This window comes from Chrysemys picta, chromosome 19 (genome assembly GCF_011386835.1).
Source record: "Chrysemys picta bellii isolate R12L10 chromosome 19, ASM1138683v2, whole genome shotgun sequence".
NCBI classification, from domain to species: Eukaryota; Metazoa; Chordata; order Testudines; family Emydidae; genus Chrysemys; species Chrysemys picta.
The window spans coordinates 8,357,785-8,376,234 of NC_088809.1; the positions used below are offsets into that span (position 1 = coordinate 8,357,785).

General features: G+C 42.9%; 1 protein-coding gene across 6 annotated transcripts in view; it reads left to right on the forward strand.

The window, feature by feature from the left end:
• Positions 1-18,450, forward strand: part of LOC103307538 (uncharacterized) — a 120,774-nt gene that overhangs the window by 32,973 nt on the left and 69,351 nt on the right. The window contains exon 1 of one of the 6 annotated variants that reach the window (XM_042857849.2): positions 7,620-7,851. The exons of 2 other annotated variants lie outside the window; for them this stretch is intronic. In XM_042857849.2, coding sequence (XP_042713783.1) covers positions 7,713-7,851 — 139 coding nt within the window. In that variant the 5' untranslated portion in view covers positions 7,620-7,712. Of the gene's footprint in view, positions 1-7,619; positions 7,852-8,165; positions 17,258-18,450 lie in introns of those variants that run through there. 3 more of the 6 variants (XM_065572799.1, XM_065572798.1, XM_065572800.1) reach the window with 3 other exon arrangements.

Here is an 18,450-nt window from a genome sequence, read left to right on the forward strand (position 1 = left end):
ATATATACCCACTGCCAAAGTTGCCTCTGCCTCTGACAGATATGAGATGATGCTTTGTATGCTACATAGGCTTACAGTTTTCTAACTTCACCAGAAATATCAGTCAGGTATCTACTGCTCTGGAGAAGGTCCAGTTCACCTCCACGAGCATCAAGAATAAAGATTTAGTGGGTGGCAGCTTTTTTACATGTCAAGGAACGTACCCGAACAATGAAGAGATTAGACAAGTCAGCCTAGTAGTTATAAATGTGTTAGTCTCTAAGGCGTCACAAGGACGCCTCGTTGTTTTTCCTAGTAGTTGAGTACACTTTCCTTTTGTTGAATGTGCCTTTTGCTTTGGTGTGCTGTGCAGTCAGCATCTGGACACTACCATGACCAACGCGATCTAAATAACTAAGATTTGATAGGATTTGATCGTCTTCAGTTCTGTCCCTGAATATCACCTCAGGGTCATGAGTAGCAAGAATTCACCTGCCACCTCAGACTGGCTAGTATGACTGCTTCACCCTGACTAGGTGCAGGCAGCCAGGTTCAGTGCTCGTGAAGGGCAGGAGCCCTCCCCTGGCGAGCGTGGGCCTTTTAGGATACCAGCTGACATCAACACAGAGAAATGCTGGTGCTGCAACAATTTGCACTTTGTCTCAGGCCTCTGGGGAACACAGAGTTCATGTTCCAGTGATGCTCCTGTCTGAAGTTTTTCAAGCACAATTACTTCCCACTGCACTTTCTACTGCAGGCTACTTTCCCCTCCTCCAAACAGACCCTGTCTTTAAAATGGGCTTCTCTACGCCTCCCCCCCTCCCCAAATTAGAAGTGTTTGAAATCTTGATCTGAATGTTGTGCCTTGAGTCCATCTCTGATAGTAATATAACCCCCCTCCACACACACACACACCCCGGTGTGTGTATCATTATCCTCACTATTAGGATGTGAAATGGAGGCAAAGAGAGGAAATTCAACCCCAATTCATGTTGCCATGTGAGTAGCCTAAAAGAAATTCCTACCAAGAGATGTGGATGCTTATTTATCCCTTTATCTTTGCAACTCTTCAGTCCAGGTGAATATTTCTTTACCATTTGTACTGCGAGAAGCGGGTGAGCGAGAGAAAAAGGAAAGGAAAAATATTACTATCTTCTATCTCCTAAAACCCAGTAACTAGACTTTGACACTTCTCTGCCACTTCATCATCACAAAGCCCCAGCTCTCTGAAGATTAATTGATGTAGGCCACTCAACCTATTTTCAAATCCCTCTCAGTCACCATTTAAAACCCTCTGATTTATTTTTTTTGATAAAGTCACCAAGGCTTTTTATGGATTCTCAAATGATTGTCCGGCTTGACAAATTGGATTCTTAAAGCTGATTCTTTAGAGAAAAGGATGTGGTTTGACAAGACAAGAAACAGCTCATCTTTGAGACAGGAGGATAAATAAATAAAAAAAAATCCTATTCTTCCACTCCAGTGTTACTCAATGGGTGTCCGGCTTGTCACTGATAATCTTATCTTTCTATGATAGGTAAGGAACAGGACAATGGAGCCCTAACCAGGCTGTAGGTCTGATAGGCCTCTGATTAATAGGACTGTCCAATAAGCGCACGGCTTTTGGGAAGATGATTAATGACATTTGATATGAACTTTGACCCCTCCCCCTTGGCGAACAACACACTGAGAAGCGAGGTGCAAATAGATGGCACAATCTGCCAACCGTGATTGATTGATTCCCACCTCCCTTTTGTGTGTCTGTTGGAAATAGCAGGATCTCAGCAGTTCAGTCATCACCTCTGACTGGGACTGCAGCTCTTAAAGCCACATTGTTCCAGAGCCACTCAGATGTCATTCCCAATGGAATTTTTGTTGCCAAGCCCCAAACTCCACCCTCCACCAGCATCCCCATATAGACCAAATCATCCTGGCCTTTGAGAACTGCTAATTCAAATGCAAATGAAAGGCTGGACTGGGTACTTGTGTTTAGCCAGAGGATGCCAAAAATTAATTTCTGTTAAACAGGGAGGGACCTAATGGACCAAAGTTTCAAAGCTCCTAAATTGAACGTGCATGATTTGCATGCACATCTGTTTGCGAAGGCAAATGAGGTACTTATATGCATGGTTGCCCATTTTTTGTAGTCAGTGTCCCTATGGATGCACCAGTGTAAAGGGTGCATGTGAAGATTCAGTCAGAAAGTCACATCCTGGAGAGCAATGGCCCTGCTGCAAGGAACCTGTAACGTAAGGATTCCGTCTTGCAAAATGATCAATGGCTTCAGCCGGAGTTGGGGCTCCTTAGCACCTCACAGACTGGGTCTTATATTATGAATAATACAGACGAAGGGGTGGTTGAGAAGGTGGGGGACGATGCATTATGACACTCACATGAATTGCTTTGCTTGGCACACATCCTGTTAGTTGTGGAGTTTTTTTGTTAGATGAGTTGTATATTAGGAGTACAAGGTCAGGCCCAAGAACAGGAACGGATGATAGAGAAGAGGACATTAGCGGTGAGCATAACGCTGAAAGAAGTATGTTTTAAGGAGGGTGTTGTAGGAGGAAAGCCTCAGCTTGCTCAGTGCTGGCAGAGGAGGTAGTCTGAAGAGTTGCACAGGACTATGAAGCTGAAAAGGGCTGGTGAGACATGCCAGGAAAAAGGAAGTGAAGGGGAAAACAAAGAAAATGAGCTACATTCTCCAAAGTTACTAGCAATTTGGGGAGCCCAACTCAAGACACCTTCGAGGGGCTTGATTTTCAGAATGTTTTGAGCCCCTGCTCTCTAAAAATCAGACCCTTTAAAATGTCTCAAGTTGGGCACCCAAAAGTGGAGGTACCCCAACTCACTAGTCACTTTTGAAAATGTAGCCCAATGAGTACAACGTGTACATGTAGAAGATCATGGAAGTTAGAGATAGGCGAGAGCTCTTACATCATTGTGTCCGCCCTCTTGATATTTGGGATAGTGGCCCCTGACAGAGGATGCCTAACATATGAAATGGCTGAGCCCTCTAAACTGTGCCCTCAGAATGTGTGTGCATAAAACTGCTCACTGGGAAGAGAAGCACCCCTTAGGGGTGGGATGAAGCTTAGTGATTTAATATTTATAAAGTGCTTTGGGTAAGTGCAAAATCTGATAATCAGTCTGAAAATGGAGCTGAGTCTCTCTGCCCTTGCAGAGCGTGAGGGATGGTATGAACACCATGCTGCTTTAAAAGCCCAGAGTGCAGTCAGCTCTGTCCCTCGATTACTTCCTACAAAGATGGAGGACACAGTGACAGGAGAACTTCCAATCAAAGCCTTGTCTTGGGGCTGGTGGAGGACAGGCTGGTTTTGCTTCTCTTCTTGAAGATAAAGTTCAGAGAAACCTGAAACCACCATCCAGGACAGGCATTGACCAGTAGTTCACCTCTAGTTCTGCGAAGTAATCGTGTGAAAGTGGTCTCACTCCTGCAAGACCACCCTATGCTTCAGCAGGTGTTCTGGGTAGAATCATGCCCATGACATTTTTATTGAGGCTACAAGAAGGCAGGAAGGTAGGTGTCAAGAAAAAGGACCTTGGCACATCAATGCCTCAACATTAATTCTAACACAGGCTTAAAGCAGTCAGTCATCTTGGGCAGGGCAAGATATTATCTGCTTTCATTTAAATAATGTCTTAATTTTAGGTTGTATCTTTTCATTTTGTAATTGACTATCTTTACTTTGAGTAATTCACACTTAGCCGCATCTCTGAGTAACAGAAGTGTATCACACCAGTCCTCACCTGTATGTACTTTGTGTTGTATGATACTTCACTTATTTATTATTATTGTTATTATTTTATTTTATTATGATGACCAATTTGTCCCTGTGGCAGAAGGACCTCATTTTCTCGTCTGCAATAAAGAGAACTCTCCATGTTGTTTTCAAAACCATTAAGGCTTTGAAAAGTCCTCTGATTTTTTTTTTTTTGTACCAAAAAGGGCTTCAGAAGAAAATGCTGACACAGGTCGGCTAATGCAGAAGGAGCACAGACCCCCCTGCTGTGTCTTACTGAATTGCAAATGGAGCTTCAGACTAAGGAATGAGTCATTTGCTTGTTAGAAAACATACGCACAGCGCTGAGGATCTGGAAGCAGATTTCAGTGCCACTGATCTCTGGCTGTGGTCAGATTTTTGTTGTTGTCTTCCTGTCAGCCAAGCATTGTTTCTTGGAGGCAGATATCCATTGACATACAACGCAAACACGACTTCCTGGAGAAAGGCAAAAATAGATAGTGTGTTGGCTAAATTCAGTTGGGGACATTGTTTACTAATGACTTCGGCCTTTCATCATCGTCGTCATCATCACTCAATTCAGAGACAGTGCATGAGCTTTCAGGGACAGCAATGCAGCTAACAATGAGCACTATTGTATATTTATATGGTACCACTCATCCCAGAGGATCCCCAAGTGCTAAGCACACAGGATTTATCTTCTCCACTACTGAAATGTAGCCACCTGGGGGGGTGAGAGTAGTAGCCAACTGGTGCTGAGCAGTCGGGGACATGGGAAATGCTGGCGGGGACATGAAAAGTGCCCTGGAATTTTTAATATCCACAGAAAGCAGGTGTAACCCACTGGTGACTGTATGTTCTGGGTTCCCCTTTGTGCCGATCAACAGAGGATATCAGTTGTTACAGCCCACAGGTCCAGATCTTTAGTTCAAGATCTAGTGGCTGATGGTTTTAGCTCTGGAGGTCCCGGTTCAATCTCTGGTGTATCGGCTAAGACGGCAATCGTCACACAGGGAGGACCTAAGTTTTTAAGGTGCCAAACTAAAGACCCACACATAGTAAACTGCAGAGAGCATGAATGTATTTGCTTCAGAAGGAGGGAGGATCGAGTCGATCGTGCTGAGATATGATGCAGGTCTAGGAAAGCTGGGTATTTCAAACCATTAAATCATCCCCTTCTGAACTTAAAGCTACAAACCATATCCAAACCCCTTGGCTCTTCAGAGAAAACCCACATAAAGGCCCAGAAATCTGTTCTTTTTCCCTAAGAATTTAAGGACTCTAATCTAAGAATCTGGTGCTGCTAACTCAGAAAAACCTCCGTGGTTTTCCGATTTTTTTTTTCTTGTGTTTTTTTGTGGCATTGCTGAATGAGAGGGAGGAACACCTCTTACAGATTACTGCCATCAGCAGCTGCATATGGTCACTTAATATTTATTTATGGCCCTCTAATACCATCCACAGATGCTGTTTGTGGTCACTGGAGCTGCACAGTCATAGTGGAAATGGGGAGAATCTCCTGATTTTACATGGCTGGCTGAGGTTTCATCTCAGATATGTTTAATTGCTGGACACACAGTTCAGCCCGCTGGGAGATTTAATTAGAAGTATGGGGAATTTATTTATAGAATGATGGAAACAGATGGTTTGTCTTTGAGCCAGACAGGTAGATTCAAGGGTTGTGGGTCCAGTCCTGTTCAGGGTTGACTTAGGATCATAGTTAAAGTCTTGTCCATGATGATATTGACTAGGAGTGATGCTCATTTCTCAAAAAGTCAACTGGCTCTCAACATTCTTTTGGTGTTCCTTGACCCCCACGAATGCTCCAAAATAAGGTATTTTCTTTCTGATATCCACATAACCAGAGGGTTCTTTAATCTGATACCTTGTAATAAAGCCTTTGTAGATGTCCCTGCTCCTTGGAAACGCATTGAGATTACCATATGGCTGGGGAATATGGAGGCTACATTTGTGATGTGATGCTAATTAATTGGTAACTTTATCTGCCCTGTCTGTATTTTTCAAAAACAAGAAAATGCTGTTTATTAAGCCCTTGTTAAAGTGCCATTGTAAACAGAAAAGCGTTTCTGTAAAAACAGCATTATGGAGTTCCCTGTTTATTCTCTCTCATGGTCTTCCACATCAAATTTACTCAGTTTGCAAATCAAAAGATGCAAAAAGGTTCCTAGCTTCCATTACTGCATTGTTGATGCACTAGGCAGCATAGATGCCAGTTCATTTTCCCCTATCTGCATTAGCTCTGCAACTCTAATGGGGTAAGTGCTTGTTTTGTTAGTAAATTAAGTGCTGTGACTTGAGGACATGCAGGGAGCAGATATGGGAAATAAGGAGGTGCCATTTTCACATAGTCATTTTCCCAATTACAGCTGCAGCTTTAATTATAATACTCTGCACTTCTGTGGCACCTTCCATCTTAAGGTCTTAAAGTGCTTTAAAAACTATGGAATACTGAATGAGAATGAGTCTTTATAGTAGGTAAGGAAGTGTTATTATCGCCATTTTATAGATGGGGAAGTTGAGGCACAAAGGAGGACTATGCCAAGGAATACAGCAAATCTGGGAATAGAACCCAAACCTCATGACACCTCACCCTGTACTTTGGTCACAAGTTTCAGAGTAGCAGCCGTGTTAGTCTGTATCCGCAAAAAGAAGAACAGGAGTACTTGTGGCACCTTAGAGACTAACAAATTTATTAGAGCATAAGCTTTCGTGGACTACAGCCCACTTGCATCCGAAGAAGTGGGCTGTAGTCCACGAAAGCTTATGCTCTAATAAATTTGTTAGTCTCTAAGGTGCCCCAAGTACTTCTGTTCTTCTTTTTGGTCACAAGAACGTCTTTCCCCTCTCTTCTGTGTTAAGTAGACAGACAGACAGCTTTGGAGTCTGGGGACTGAATAATAATTATTGACTATCAAAGTAATCTTACTCTTCTGTGCTGTGTAAGGATCTCCCCGTTATCAATAACCCTTTCTAATAACGGATCATATGCATTAACGCTTCTACTTGTCCAGAAATTCCCAGTGGTTCATTACTCATCACATGAGCAGGGCCGGCTCCAGGCACCAGCACAGCAAGCAGGTGCTTGGGGTGGCAAAAACCCTGGAGCCGGCCCTGCACATGAGTACTCCTCAGCTTATGTTTCCCAGGTGAGCTGAGTGGAAATGGCTGGAGCTGTAAAGTACCGATTTCTGGAAGCAGTAATCCAGTGGCCTGCAAGTTAAGTAACTTGGGAAGGATGTGATTTTTTTTTAAGTCCACATAATTCATGTTGACATCCCAACAGGCAGAAATTGTCTTCCACTGTGCTACAAAGAAGTTTAGTTTTATGTTACTCAGAGTAATATTACGGCAGCTCCAGGCTAGTAAGGGCCCACAAAATTGTTCTGCTCAGACCTTTGTCTGCAGGTAGTTCAATGACTCCTTCCTGTACTACCTGGCGTAGAGCAGAGAAAATGAAATTTACAGAACACTCCTTGGCCCAGACTCTGCCCTATTTCACTGGTGTAAATCCAGAGTAATTCTTTTGACTTTAGTGAAATTATGCTGGATTTACACTGGCTTACTTTAGAGCAGAATGCGGCAGACTGTTGGCAAATATTATATGGTCCCACAAAGACGTCCTATGTATTTTAATTAAAATGCTAGCAGGGGTGTGTTTGTGGTTGATGGATTACATTAATCTGAGTTTTAAAAGTTGTAATACTGAGGAATGTGGAGCCTGAATGACCCCTTACCATTTTCCCAAAGAATATTTAATCATTAGCCTCTAGAGGAACGTCAGAGCTCTAGAACAAGGGAAAAGAGAGGGAAGGGGGCAGGCCAAAGGGAGAGTGTGAATGTGTGGGGGGGGGGGGGGGCGGGGGGAACACATGTTTGAGATCTGAAAGGAAACTAGGCCAGAAAAATGCAGCAGATTGTTTCTAAAAGGAAGATACAAGAGGCTTTGATATGGATATGTTCACTGCCTTGCAAAGACACAGCACTGGAGAAGCTCTTTATCAGTGTCAAATTATGACAAATGACATTGGGGGAAAGTCACAGGGCTGCGGAATGTTGTCGCAGCTGCAACACCTTGGAAATTATACAGGTATTTTTACTGTTCCATGCCTTGGGGTTCCATTTCAGCCTTAATTAATCATAGAGAAAAGGGATTGTCGTTTTCTCTATTCTTTTTAAGTTCGTTTTGTAGCACAGCACATAGCAGCTAGGATGGGTGGGGGAATTACACGTGGACACATTTGGGGAAGATAATGCCCCATCCTTAACAAGCATAAAAATGTAGTATTGCCTTGGTGACAAGAGTAATTACAAAATGTGTCATCTGCCCTCATGCACGAGAGAAGTGCAACACAAAAGCAAAATCGGAGGGGGGCGGGGGGGAAGTAAGCAACAGCAATCAAACAAGGGCAATAAAAGCTGGGGACATTTCCTGCACTGTTTTGCTGGAGGGTATAAATGGTACAAACCAGTGTACTGATTAAAAAAAAAAAATCAAGCCAGAGTTTCTTAACATTACCTCCAGTTTCTTTTTTAAGAGTTCCCTTGAAGCCTTGTCTATATAAATGTTGAATTATATGGTTCTTTGACTCTTTACTAGAAATTGCTCTGAATTACATTTTTTATATAATCTGTTTCATTTCCACCATTCTGCCATATCTCACAGAGGAATATCTGTAACTGTCAACTGGCACATTCTTCTGTTGCTAGACTGCTGTGCTGTGTCTTCTAATAAAGCTGCCCTCTGTTCCACTACAGGGCAGTAATCTGTAATGAAAATTTTATGTGAGTGGTTAGGAAATGGGGTTTGAATCTGGGTATTATGCATGAGTTTCATATTATTCTAGGCATATATACAGTATTTGGGGGTTTAAAAAATAAAAGGGAGTGTTTCCCACCAACTGTATTTTTATTGGAACTCCATCATAGAAACGTAGGGCTGGAAGTACCTCTAATAGAGGCATGTGAAATATATGTAGCCAAGCCCTCAACCCATATGAAACTTTCCTAGTTTGATTATAAACTCAAAATTAAGAAATATGCTTTTCAGAAAGGTTCAATGAACTCTCCAGTGACCTTAGTAGAGATGGTTGTGTCAAAATTACCTCCCCTTTTGGTACTCTTGCTTCCCATATACATTAGATCCTTTAAGAACATAAGAAAGGCTGTACCGGGTCAGACCAAAGGTCCATCTAGCCCAGTATCCTGTCTACCGACAGTGGCCAATGCCAGGTGCCCCAGAGGGAGTGAACCTAACAGGCAATGATCAAGTGATCTCTCTCCTGCCATCCATCTCCATCCTCTAACAGACAGAGGCTAGGGAAACCATTCCTTACCCGTCCTGGCTAATAGCCATTAATGGACTTAACCACCATGAATTTATCCAGTTCTCTTTTAAACTCTGTTATAGTCCTAGCCTTCACAACCTTCTCAGGTAAGGAGTTCCACAAGTTGACTGTGCGCTGCGTGAAGAAGAACTTCCTTTTATTTGTTTTAAACCTGCTGCCTATTAATTTCATTTGATGACCCCTAGTTCTTGTATTATGGGAATAAGTAAATAGCTTTTCCTTATCCACTTTCTCCACATCACTCATGATTTTATATACCTCTGTCATATCCCCCCTTAGTCTCCTCTTTTCCAAGCTGAAGAGTCCTAGCCTCTTTAATCTCTCCTCATATGGGACCCGTTCCAAACCCTTAATCATTTTAGTTGCCCTTTTCTGAACCTTTCCTAGTGCCAGTATATCTTTTTTGAGATGAGGAGACCACATCTGTACGCAGTATTCAAGATGAGGGCGTACCATCGATTTATATAAGGGCAATAATATATTCTCAGTCTTATTCTCTATCCCCTTTTTAATGATTCCTAACATCCTGTTTGCTTTTTTGACCGCCTCTGCACACTGCGTGGACATTTTCAGAGAACTATCCACGATTACTCCAAGATCTTTTTCCTGACTTGTTGTAGCTAAATTAGCCCCCATCATATTGTATGTATAGTTGGGGTTTTTTTTCCAATGTGCATTACTTTACATTTATCCACATTAAATTTCATTTGCCATTTTGTTGCCCAATCACTTAGTTTTGTGAGATCTTTTTGAAGTTCTTCACAGTCTGCTTTGGACTTAACTATCTTTAGCAGTTTAGTATCATCTGCAAACTTTGCCACCTCACTGTTTACCCCTTTCTCCAGAACTAACTAACATTCCCCCTCTCCTCCATATATCACATATCAGATCATGTTATATATATGTGATCCTGTTCTGTGAATTCTTCTTCACCCAACTAGTGTATCTGATAATGTTCAAAGTGCTTGGGTCTCCATGGATACTTGGAGAACTGAGGATGTTGGTAATCCTGAGTATGAATCTGATTCTCCTCTGACTTACGTGATGTTAATAAGGGATAACTTTATTGAAGTCAATGTTCATCTTTCAACCAAGGTTCTCAAAGTACTTTAGAAAAGCCTGAAATCACCTGTTGGAGGTAGGTATTCCTATTTTACAGATGTATAAACTGAGGCACATTGGAATGAAATGACTTGTTCAATGTCACATGAGTCAGTGGCAGAGATGGAAGTAGAACCAGACATCCTGACGCCCATTCATTTTCACTAACCTCTAGATTGACTTCCCTATGTCTCTCTCTTCTGTATAAAAATATCCATATCAGCATCTACTCCTACTCCTCTAGGCAGGGAGTAATGAAGCAGGGGTGATCTTGCAATGAAGCCAAATATAAATGATGATACATTTTTATGTTCATTTTTGATTCCTTGAAAATCCTGTGGGAGAGTGTGGAGTTGTGTTGGAGAATCTAGCATTTCCCCATTCACACAGCAGATGTGCCGGAGTTGTTGTGTGTTGGTTTTGTAACAACACTGTGCACGCTTTATAGGCATTTTTGTGGCATTTAGAAAAGCCATAATATCTGAACCCCTCCTAAATGCTATTGAAATTATTCTTACACCCTGTGAAGTGGGGAAGTAGTATCCCTATTTTAGGAGGGGAAACTGAGGCAGGGAGATTCAATTACTTGCCCAAGATCGCACAGGAAATCTGTGGCAGAGATGCAAAGAGAACCTACATCTCCAGACTCACAATTATTCACTTAACCACAAGACCATTCTTCCTCCATTCTCTTCCATTGTAGCCCTTCCATCCAAGGCACTCTAAGCACTTTACATTCATTCATAAATTCCACACAACATCCCTGTGAACATGGTGGGTATTATAAATATGTTCCCCTTTTTATTAATTATTATTTATATCCCCCAAAGAGAATGAAGACTGTGCACTTTCTTCACTTACCAGCAGGTGCCCCTGCAGTCAGTGGGAATGAATAGACAGACCCCGGGAATGTCATGGTTGTTATTATTACTTTTTACATTTGTAAGGGTGTGGGGGGCCGGCAGGAACTATTGAACCCCAAACACACCACGCAGAAGTACTGTCTGTACCAAGTGGCATTTCTTTTCTTTGCCCTGAACACACATTGAATGCTTGTACAGTTCACATGCTTTCCAGGGTGTTTCTCTGGTAGAAGGATAGAAATTATTTTGTTTTGTTGTTGTTTTTGGGTTTGAAAGCAACCTGGTCCTTCATCAGACGATGGTAAACCCTGGAGCCCTAATATGATACTGCAGCTTTAATTACTTAGCCATGTGCGGTCATCATTTTCATGGAAACAAACAGTGTATGGGGTTATAGCCTCTTAAAGTTCTTTGACCAAAGCAGTGAGTGCAGGCACAAATGAGGTTACTTGAATGTGCTCGAGGTTTTATCTGGAAGAAAGGCATCTTGGGCCTTCCCCTTTCCTCCACTAACTATATTTGGCTCTTCCTACTTAAGATTCTTTCAATACCCTCCTTTTCCCCCTCTTGATCAAAACAAGGACCATGCCCGAGATATTTTCTAGGAGGAGTGAAAGTGTATTTTTAAAGTTTGATTGCACAGTTGTGTTTTCCAGGCCATGAGTTCTACCTTCACGTTCCCCTTAGAGTGTTGAAGGATCAATCAAAATGAAATTAAACAGACAGAGCTACATCGCTTTTCCCAATGTAGAGAACAAAAGTCCACCTTTGATCTATGGAGAAAAAAAAGTGCTCTCTCGGCACTGATGTCACCAGAGAACTATATTTAGGATCTTAATAAGCCAAAACCAAAAACCCACATGGTTTACAAATAGTTAAAGTTGTTTCAGTGCCAAATGAACCCCCACAAATCCTGTCGTATGAAACTAATCATTAAAAAGAATATTAGTTACTCTTTGCTGAGGACTTTGAAGATGTAGAGTGCCATATATGGGCCTACTCCAAAGCCTGTTGAAATCAACGGGAATCTTTTCAGAGACTTCAGTGAGCTTTGGATCAGGCCCTGTAAAAGCTCTGTGTTGTTAATACCATTATTGTATTTCATGATGCTGATGTAATCAGAACTTTCTTCTAGGTCCCGGTCCATACAAGAGGAGCTTTGCTCCCATATGGAGTCTCGCTGACAACAATAGGAGGTCAAGGAGGAATAAGGGTTGACCCTTAGGGTGGCTCAGGATGAGTCCTAATGTGGGGGGGTGGGGGGGGAGGGCAGATTACCGGACAACTGCCTACTGAAGTGTTTGGTACTGGCCACTATTAGAGATAGGCTAATGAGTAGATAGGTCTCAGGTCTAATCCAGTCTGTTGTTCCCATGGCCTGTGCAGATCCCTTTGCAGAACTAGGGACTTCATTTAGTTGCTGTTGGCACTGGGTTTTAAAAACGCGAATGGCTAGGCATTGTTATTATGTTCTCGTCCATGATGCGTATGTTCTCAGAGGGTTATGACAGGTGAAACCCCTATTTTATGAACTCTGATTTGAGAAAACGCTATTTCATTCCCAAATGCCTTTTTGTCCCCTTCATCTGAGATTAGGTTACTGTACCTTCTCTTGAGCTTACCAAAGCTTTTGGTGTCACCCAAGTCTTATGCAAAATCGAGGTTCTAATGTATTTCAGAGCCATGCGGTAACAAGAGGGCTAAATTTAATGAGGATCGCTGTGGGATTAGACTTTTCAAGCAGAAGCAAAATTCAGCATTATTATTATTCCTGCCACCAATGAGACAGAGGAATAGCTTAGTGTGATACACTGGGGTATAACTAGGCCTAATGGGATGAAACTAAGAAAAGAACATTTAGACTCAGTATCAGGAAATTTCTGGCAGTGAGCTGTATTAGGCTGTGAAATAGTCCTTAGGGAAGCAGTGGAAACCCTGTTGCTTGGGTGTTTTAAAACTAAACTGGACAAAATACTAGAAAAGGTGCTATAGACTAGAGAACAATCCTGTCCTAGTGGGGAGGTAGCCTGCAGGATCTAATAGGTGTGTTCTGCCTGTAACTTCTGTGATTCTCTGATAATGTATATCTAGCATCATATGGTGCTTTAAAGAAACAAGGCAGGATTCTGATTTGCGCACAGTCAAGAATAACTCCACTCATTTAGATTTAAACCAGTGTACATGTCTGACACCAGACTCTGGCTCCCAGTTTAACAGTGTTTTGCTCAACAGGCCTGCAGTATGTAAATGAACTAATGCCACCAGTGTTACAGTTGGCTGAGGTCACAATCCCATGCCTTGGTCCACCTGTCCTTCATCATTGCCCTGACAGGAGGACTTCTGGGAATGTGATGGAGGACACATCAGCTTGAGCGACTCGCTCCTGGTACCACTGACTCACAACTGCTTTTCACCCTGCTACTTCAGATGGCAAACCAGATCCAATCGTTCTTGGAGACGAGCACAATGGCACTGTGTAAAGAAGAGACTATTCCGATGACCCTGGACATGCTGACGAGTAAAAAAGTGGAGACAAATAATCCTCAAGCCAGATGCCTCCTCTCGACACTGGCATCGGCCATGTGCAGCCAACATGCATCAGACGTGGAAAAACTGCGGCAAGAACTGAAAAACGTACAGAGGGACATGAAGGATTTCAAGCAAGAGGTGACAAAGATGATCTGTAAAATAGAGGGCACCCTCAGCTACATGATGGACGTGGTAACAAAACTTGAAACCAGAAGCAACCACGTGGAGCAGCGGCTGAGGGAAGAAGAAGACAGAGGCATAGTACGGAACAAAGTACTCACATTCTTGCTGCCGAGGGAGAAAGAACTGCGGGAGAAATGTGCTGATCTAGAGAGGAGGCTTTGGAGAAAAAATGTCTAGGTATATAAATCCTGAACGACAAAGGGCAAAAATAATAGTGTCGTACCTGAGAACTGCTCTGGACTCACAAGCAAGACTGATCTTTGAATACTAAGTGTAAGAGCTGAGCAGTTATGCCAAAACCCTCGCTATTTGGAAACCAAGCTATAAAAAGAGGGTCTTTATACCATTCATGATTTTATATACCACTTCTTCGTTTGCTGTCTAAACTAAATTGTCCTGATCTTTTCACTCTCTCCTCAGACAGAAGACTGTCCTTTACTTTATTTTGTTGCCCTTCTCTGCGCCCTTTCCCATTTCTGCCACTGCTGCTAATGAGAGTTGGGGGCATTTGGAACCTGAAAGGATCAGGCCTTATACATTTAGTGTTCTGCTGACATCACAAAACAGGAGTGATCTGTGTCCTCAGATCCACCCCTTTGGAGGTGATGTGTGTGTAGAGTCACGTGGGGCCTAATTTAAAGCCTACTGACCTCAACAGACATACTCCCAGTGACTACATTGGGCTCTGGAGCGTGCCTTTTACTCCCAGTTACCCGTGCCTCATCTCTGTAATGCAGCAACTGACACTGCATTATTGAGTTCAGTGACACATGCATGTAGAGGAGGAGAGAATTTAACCCTATAGAACAAGGGGGGCTTTGGTGCTAGTACAGGAAGTAACCTCTTTTCCCCAGCTCTGATTTCCCTTCCATCCTCCTATACGTTATTCCTTCTTGTTGTCTCAGACGACATTGTCTGGCCCCAGTCTCTTCCTCTGAGTTTCCCATAATAGCATATAAAACATACAAAAATAACTCCAGTGTTGCTCATTTTCCCCCTCAATTCCAGAATAAATAGAAAAAGAAAATTTAAAAAGGCAGCAGCAGCAATGGAACAGATCACAGATGGTGATTTTTTTTTGGTAACACTATTTCTCTCTAAAGTTTTTTTTCCCTTTGACTCTGCGCAGGCTCCATTCCTTTCCATGCTCTCCCCCCAGGTCAGTGTGAATGGTGCTGATGATGATCTTATGGATATTGATTCCATCTCACAAAAATGTGTTGCAGCAAAGGGAATTCACCCTGGTGACCTTCAGCTCGCTCTCTGCTAGGAATCAGTGACGCACAAACAAATGGCAAAAGCCATATGGACTGTGGGGGAAAGGGAAAATATTTGCTGGTCTCATTTTATGGGATATTGGACAAATCTAGTTAGATCCAAGTATCCTATAAAATAAAAAACCTTATTTCCAGAATTTATCATCACGTCTCCAGTACCCTTTTATGTAAAGAAAGGGTCTGAGTTCACATTTTCTTATTATTAATGGAGGGGAAAGGGAATCTTGTAGTTGAAGAATAGATTTGGGAGTCTGAGGATCTGGATTCTGGTTCTGGTACTGCATGACCTTGGATAAGTTACTTAACTTCTCTGTGCCTCAATTTCCCCATATGTAAAACACACCCCTTCATGGGGTGTTGTGAGACTCAGTTAAGCCTCACAATCCCTAAATGGAAGGCTCTATAGACAGGAAATTTTATGGTACTGTAAAATAAAATATCTGGTATGCATATAGCTATATGTGTGTTAGCTACAACATCCAGGTCTGAATCCAAACTCTTCCAAAGTTTGAGGGGGATTTAATCAAGAGTTCTGACTTAGGCCCATTTTTCCTGTAGTTTTAATAGTTACAGGTGAATCAGACTTTAAGCTGTCTGAACTGTCTGCCTCAAACTTTGTGGGTTTAGATATAATGGAAACCCTTCCTTTCCAGATCACAACCGACTCTGGGAATTGATTAACAAACCCCAAATGACCATGTTTTTGCCCTATCTCTTCATCAGATCCTTTTCCTTACTCATATAAAACAACCTATATTAATTATGTCTCCTTTCATCGTGGAGAATTTCAAACAACGTTGCAAACTGTGTCTCCAATCCTATAAGTGAATTCATGTGGACAGATCCCTGTACCTGTACAGAGTCCCACTGAAGTTAGTGGGGACCTCTGCACACATCCCAGGGCAAGATCAGGGCATAAATACATACAGTAACAGTAAAATGCAGCCACATCTGGGGTGTAGTGTGGTAGTCAGTGCACTGCACAACAGTGTGTGGAGGGGAAATTTTAGCCAAAGCCACCAGCTGAAACCCTTCCTGTAACAGAAATTGCCATAGGATCATTAATCTCTCTGCAAAGGCTTTGGTTTTTAGGTCTTAGGAAAAAGTCCCTCACATCTCACATTGTAAAATGTATGGATCTGAGGTTATGTACCTCAGAAGGATGAAGGGCTGAGTCAGAGTGCGTGGATTCAAGCCGATGTTTCTAGGAAGTCTAGGTGTTTCCAACCTGCACATACGCATTTTCTATTTAGATTTGTGTTGTACCAATGTGGGCTGACTCACAGGATAACAGCAGGAAAATATTGTCCTGAATTGGGGAAAAAAATTTGGTGCTATCTTGTAAAGTCCCTGAAACCAAAGACTGACAATGAGATGCACAATGGAGGGAGCTGTTTGCTGGCCTCAGCCGTAACCCTGCAATATGGGGCATGCAGGCAGACCCCTATGCTGAAGTCAGTGGGGTCTGTGAGAGTATACGTCTCCACCCTCATCCATTACACTGCAGGATCAGGCCCAATGTTTGTCACTGCTTTTGCCCTCTGGCCTGGTAGGTTTCTGCTTTATTTTTTCCCTCTGGATTTGGTAAGGAACGAAGAGTATAATGAGGCAGTATAATAAGTACATATTAATTTTCTCCATTTGCCTGTAGTGACCCCCGTCTGTTCCAGCCCCTGTACAGTGTTTTCATCATCATCATTATTACTTTAGAAAAAACAATTAAATTTCACAAGATGGAAAAACAATGGGCATTTTTCTAATTCACCTTCAGCCTTCTCATTTCTGTTGCTCTAAATGCACCAGGAATCAGTATTCTGATCAGGAGGGGCTTCAGGGGGAGTTAAGATGTCTTCAAATTGACTGTGGGGGCTGCCATGTAAAATTCGGGGCGGGGTGTGTGTGACCAAAAATAAACTGGACAGTGCAGCTAAACAGGGATTCCTTTAACTGGGGCTGCTCTAATGGCTGGGGCAATGCACTACACATGTGCACATCAAGGCAGGTGGCTGCAGCTGTGTGTGTAGCTGGCTTGAAGCAGGCAGGGAACCAGCTTCTAGCTAATTCTCTGCCCCTAACTCAAGTGGGAGGGTGTAAGGCAGCCATATGGCCTACTTTGGGGATCACTGAACTCAGCACTGCAGAGAGGAGCTGGCCTGGAGGCCCTGGCTTCCCTAGAGTTTGGAGAATCATGCTGGGTAAGTAAGGGACTGCATGAGGGGAAGGAAGAAATGAAATGTGGGCAGGGTTTGGGGTCTAAGAAAATGGCACCTGGGGAGGGAGGGGTGAGTCAATGGAACCCAAGGGGAGGAGGAGTTGTTATTTGGGCAGAGCCCAGTGTGTGTGGAGATTTGCTGGGGCTGTGCAGAGTGTGAATATTGGGTGGCAGAGTAGGGACTAGGAGCAGGACTCTGAGCTAGTGTATTGACTGGCCTGGAAGCCCTCTTTCTCCCACCCCTGCCCTATGTGGATTGAGAAGGGAAATATATAAGGGGCTGCTTTGGACCCATCCCCCTTCCTTATCACCATAAGGCAGTAGAGAGCAAAGGAAGGGAGAGATGCTGGAGGGATGGAAATGGGAGAGGTGGAGAGAGAATGAGCTGGGGAGGCAGGATGCAGGGAGGAAGGGAGCTGGGAAGGGGAAGAGAGTTGTTATTTACCTCAGTGTTTGGAATATAGGCTGTAATCCAGTGGGGTTTCCCTCCACTCTCACTGTTGCAGTGAGAGCAGTTAGTGGGGTTCTCTTGTGATTGCTTAAGAGAACGGTTTAAAAAACTTTTCAAGTGACCGTGTATTTCAAATAACATCCCCTCATGTGTTCTTAATAGTGAAAGAGTTTGACTTGAGATGGGAGGGATGGCTCTTCCTGCATAGCAGAAACTATCCCCAGCTCTCAAGTACTTGTGAAGAACCACGGCTGTTGTCTTTGAAAGGCATCAGATTGCACCAGACAGGCTGGATTTTCAAAGAAGGCTACCATGGCAGGATGCCCTCTTATTTGATTTCCATGAAAGTTTGTTTTTTCTGTGGTTCTCCATCTCTCCCCAGAATATTTCAAAGACTATTTTCACCATCTGATGGATTAAGATGTAGCATTTGCATTTGGATCCAGGCTAAATTCAGGCTGAGGCTTGGAATTAGGATTTGAGGGTGAGCAGGGCAAGGGTTTGCTGGTGCCAAAATCTCAGCCCTAAAAGTGCATCTGAACCCTCTCTGGAAAATAGCCTATCCATGCTTGAAAATAAACCTGTAGAGATGGATTTGGAAGCAGGGGCTTGAATTTGATACTTGCTACAGTTCTCTCTCACCCCCATCTCTCCAAATAGGGGAGGAGGGGTTATTTCTGATTGTAACATTGGTGGTGCAGGGTCTAGATATTGTGTCCCACAAG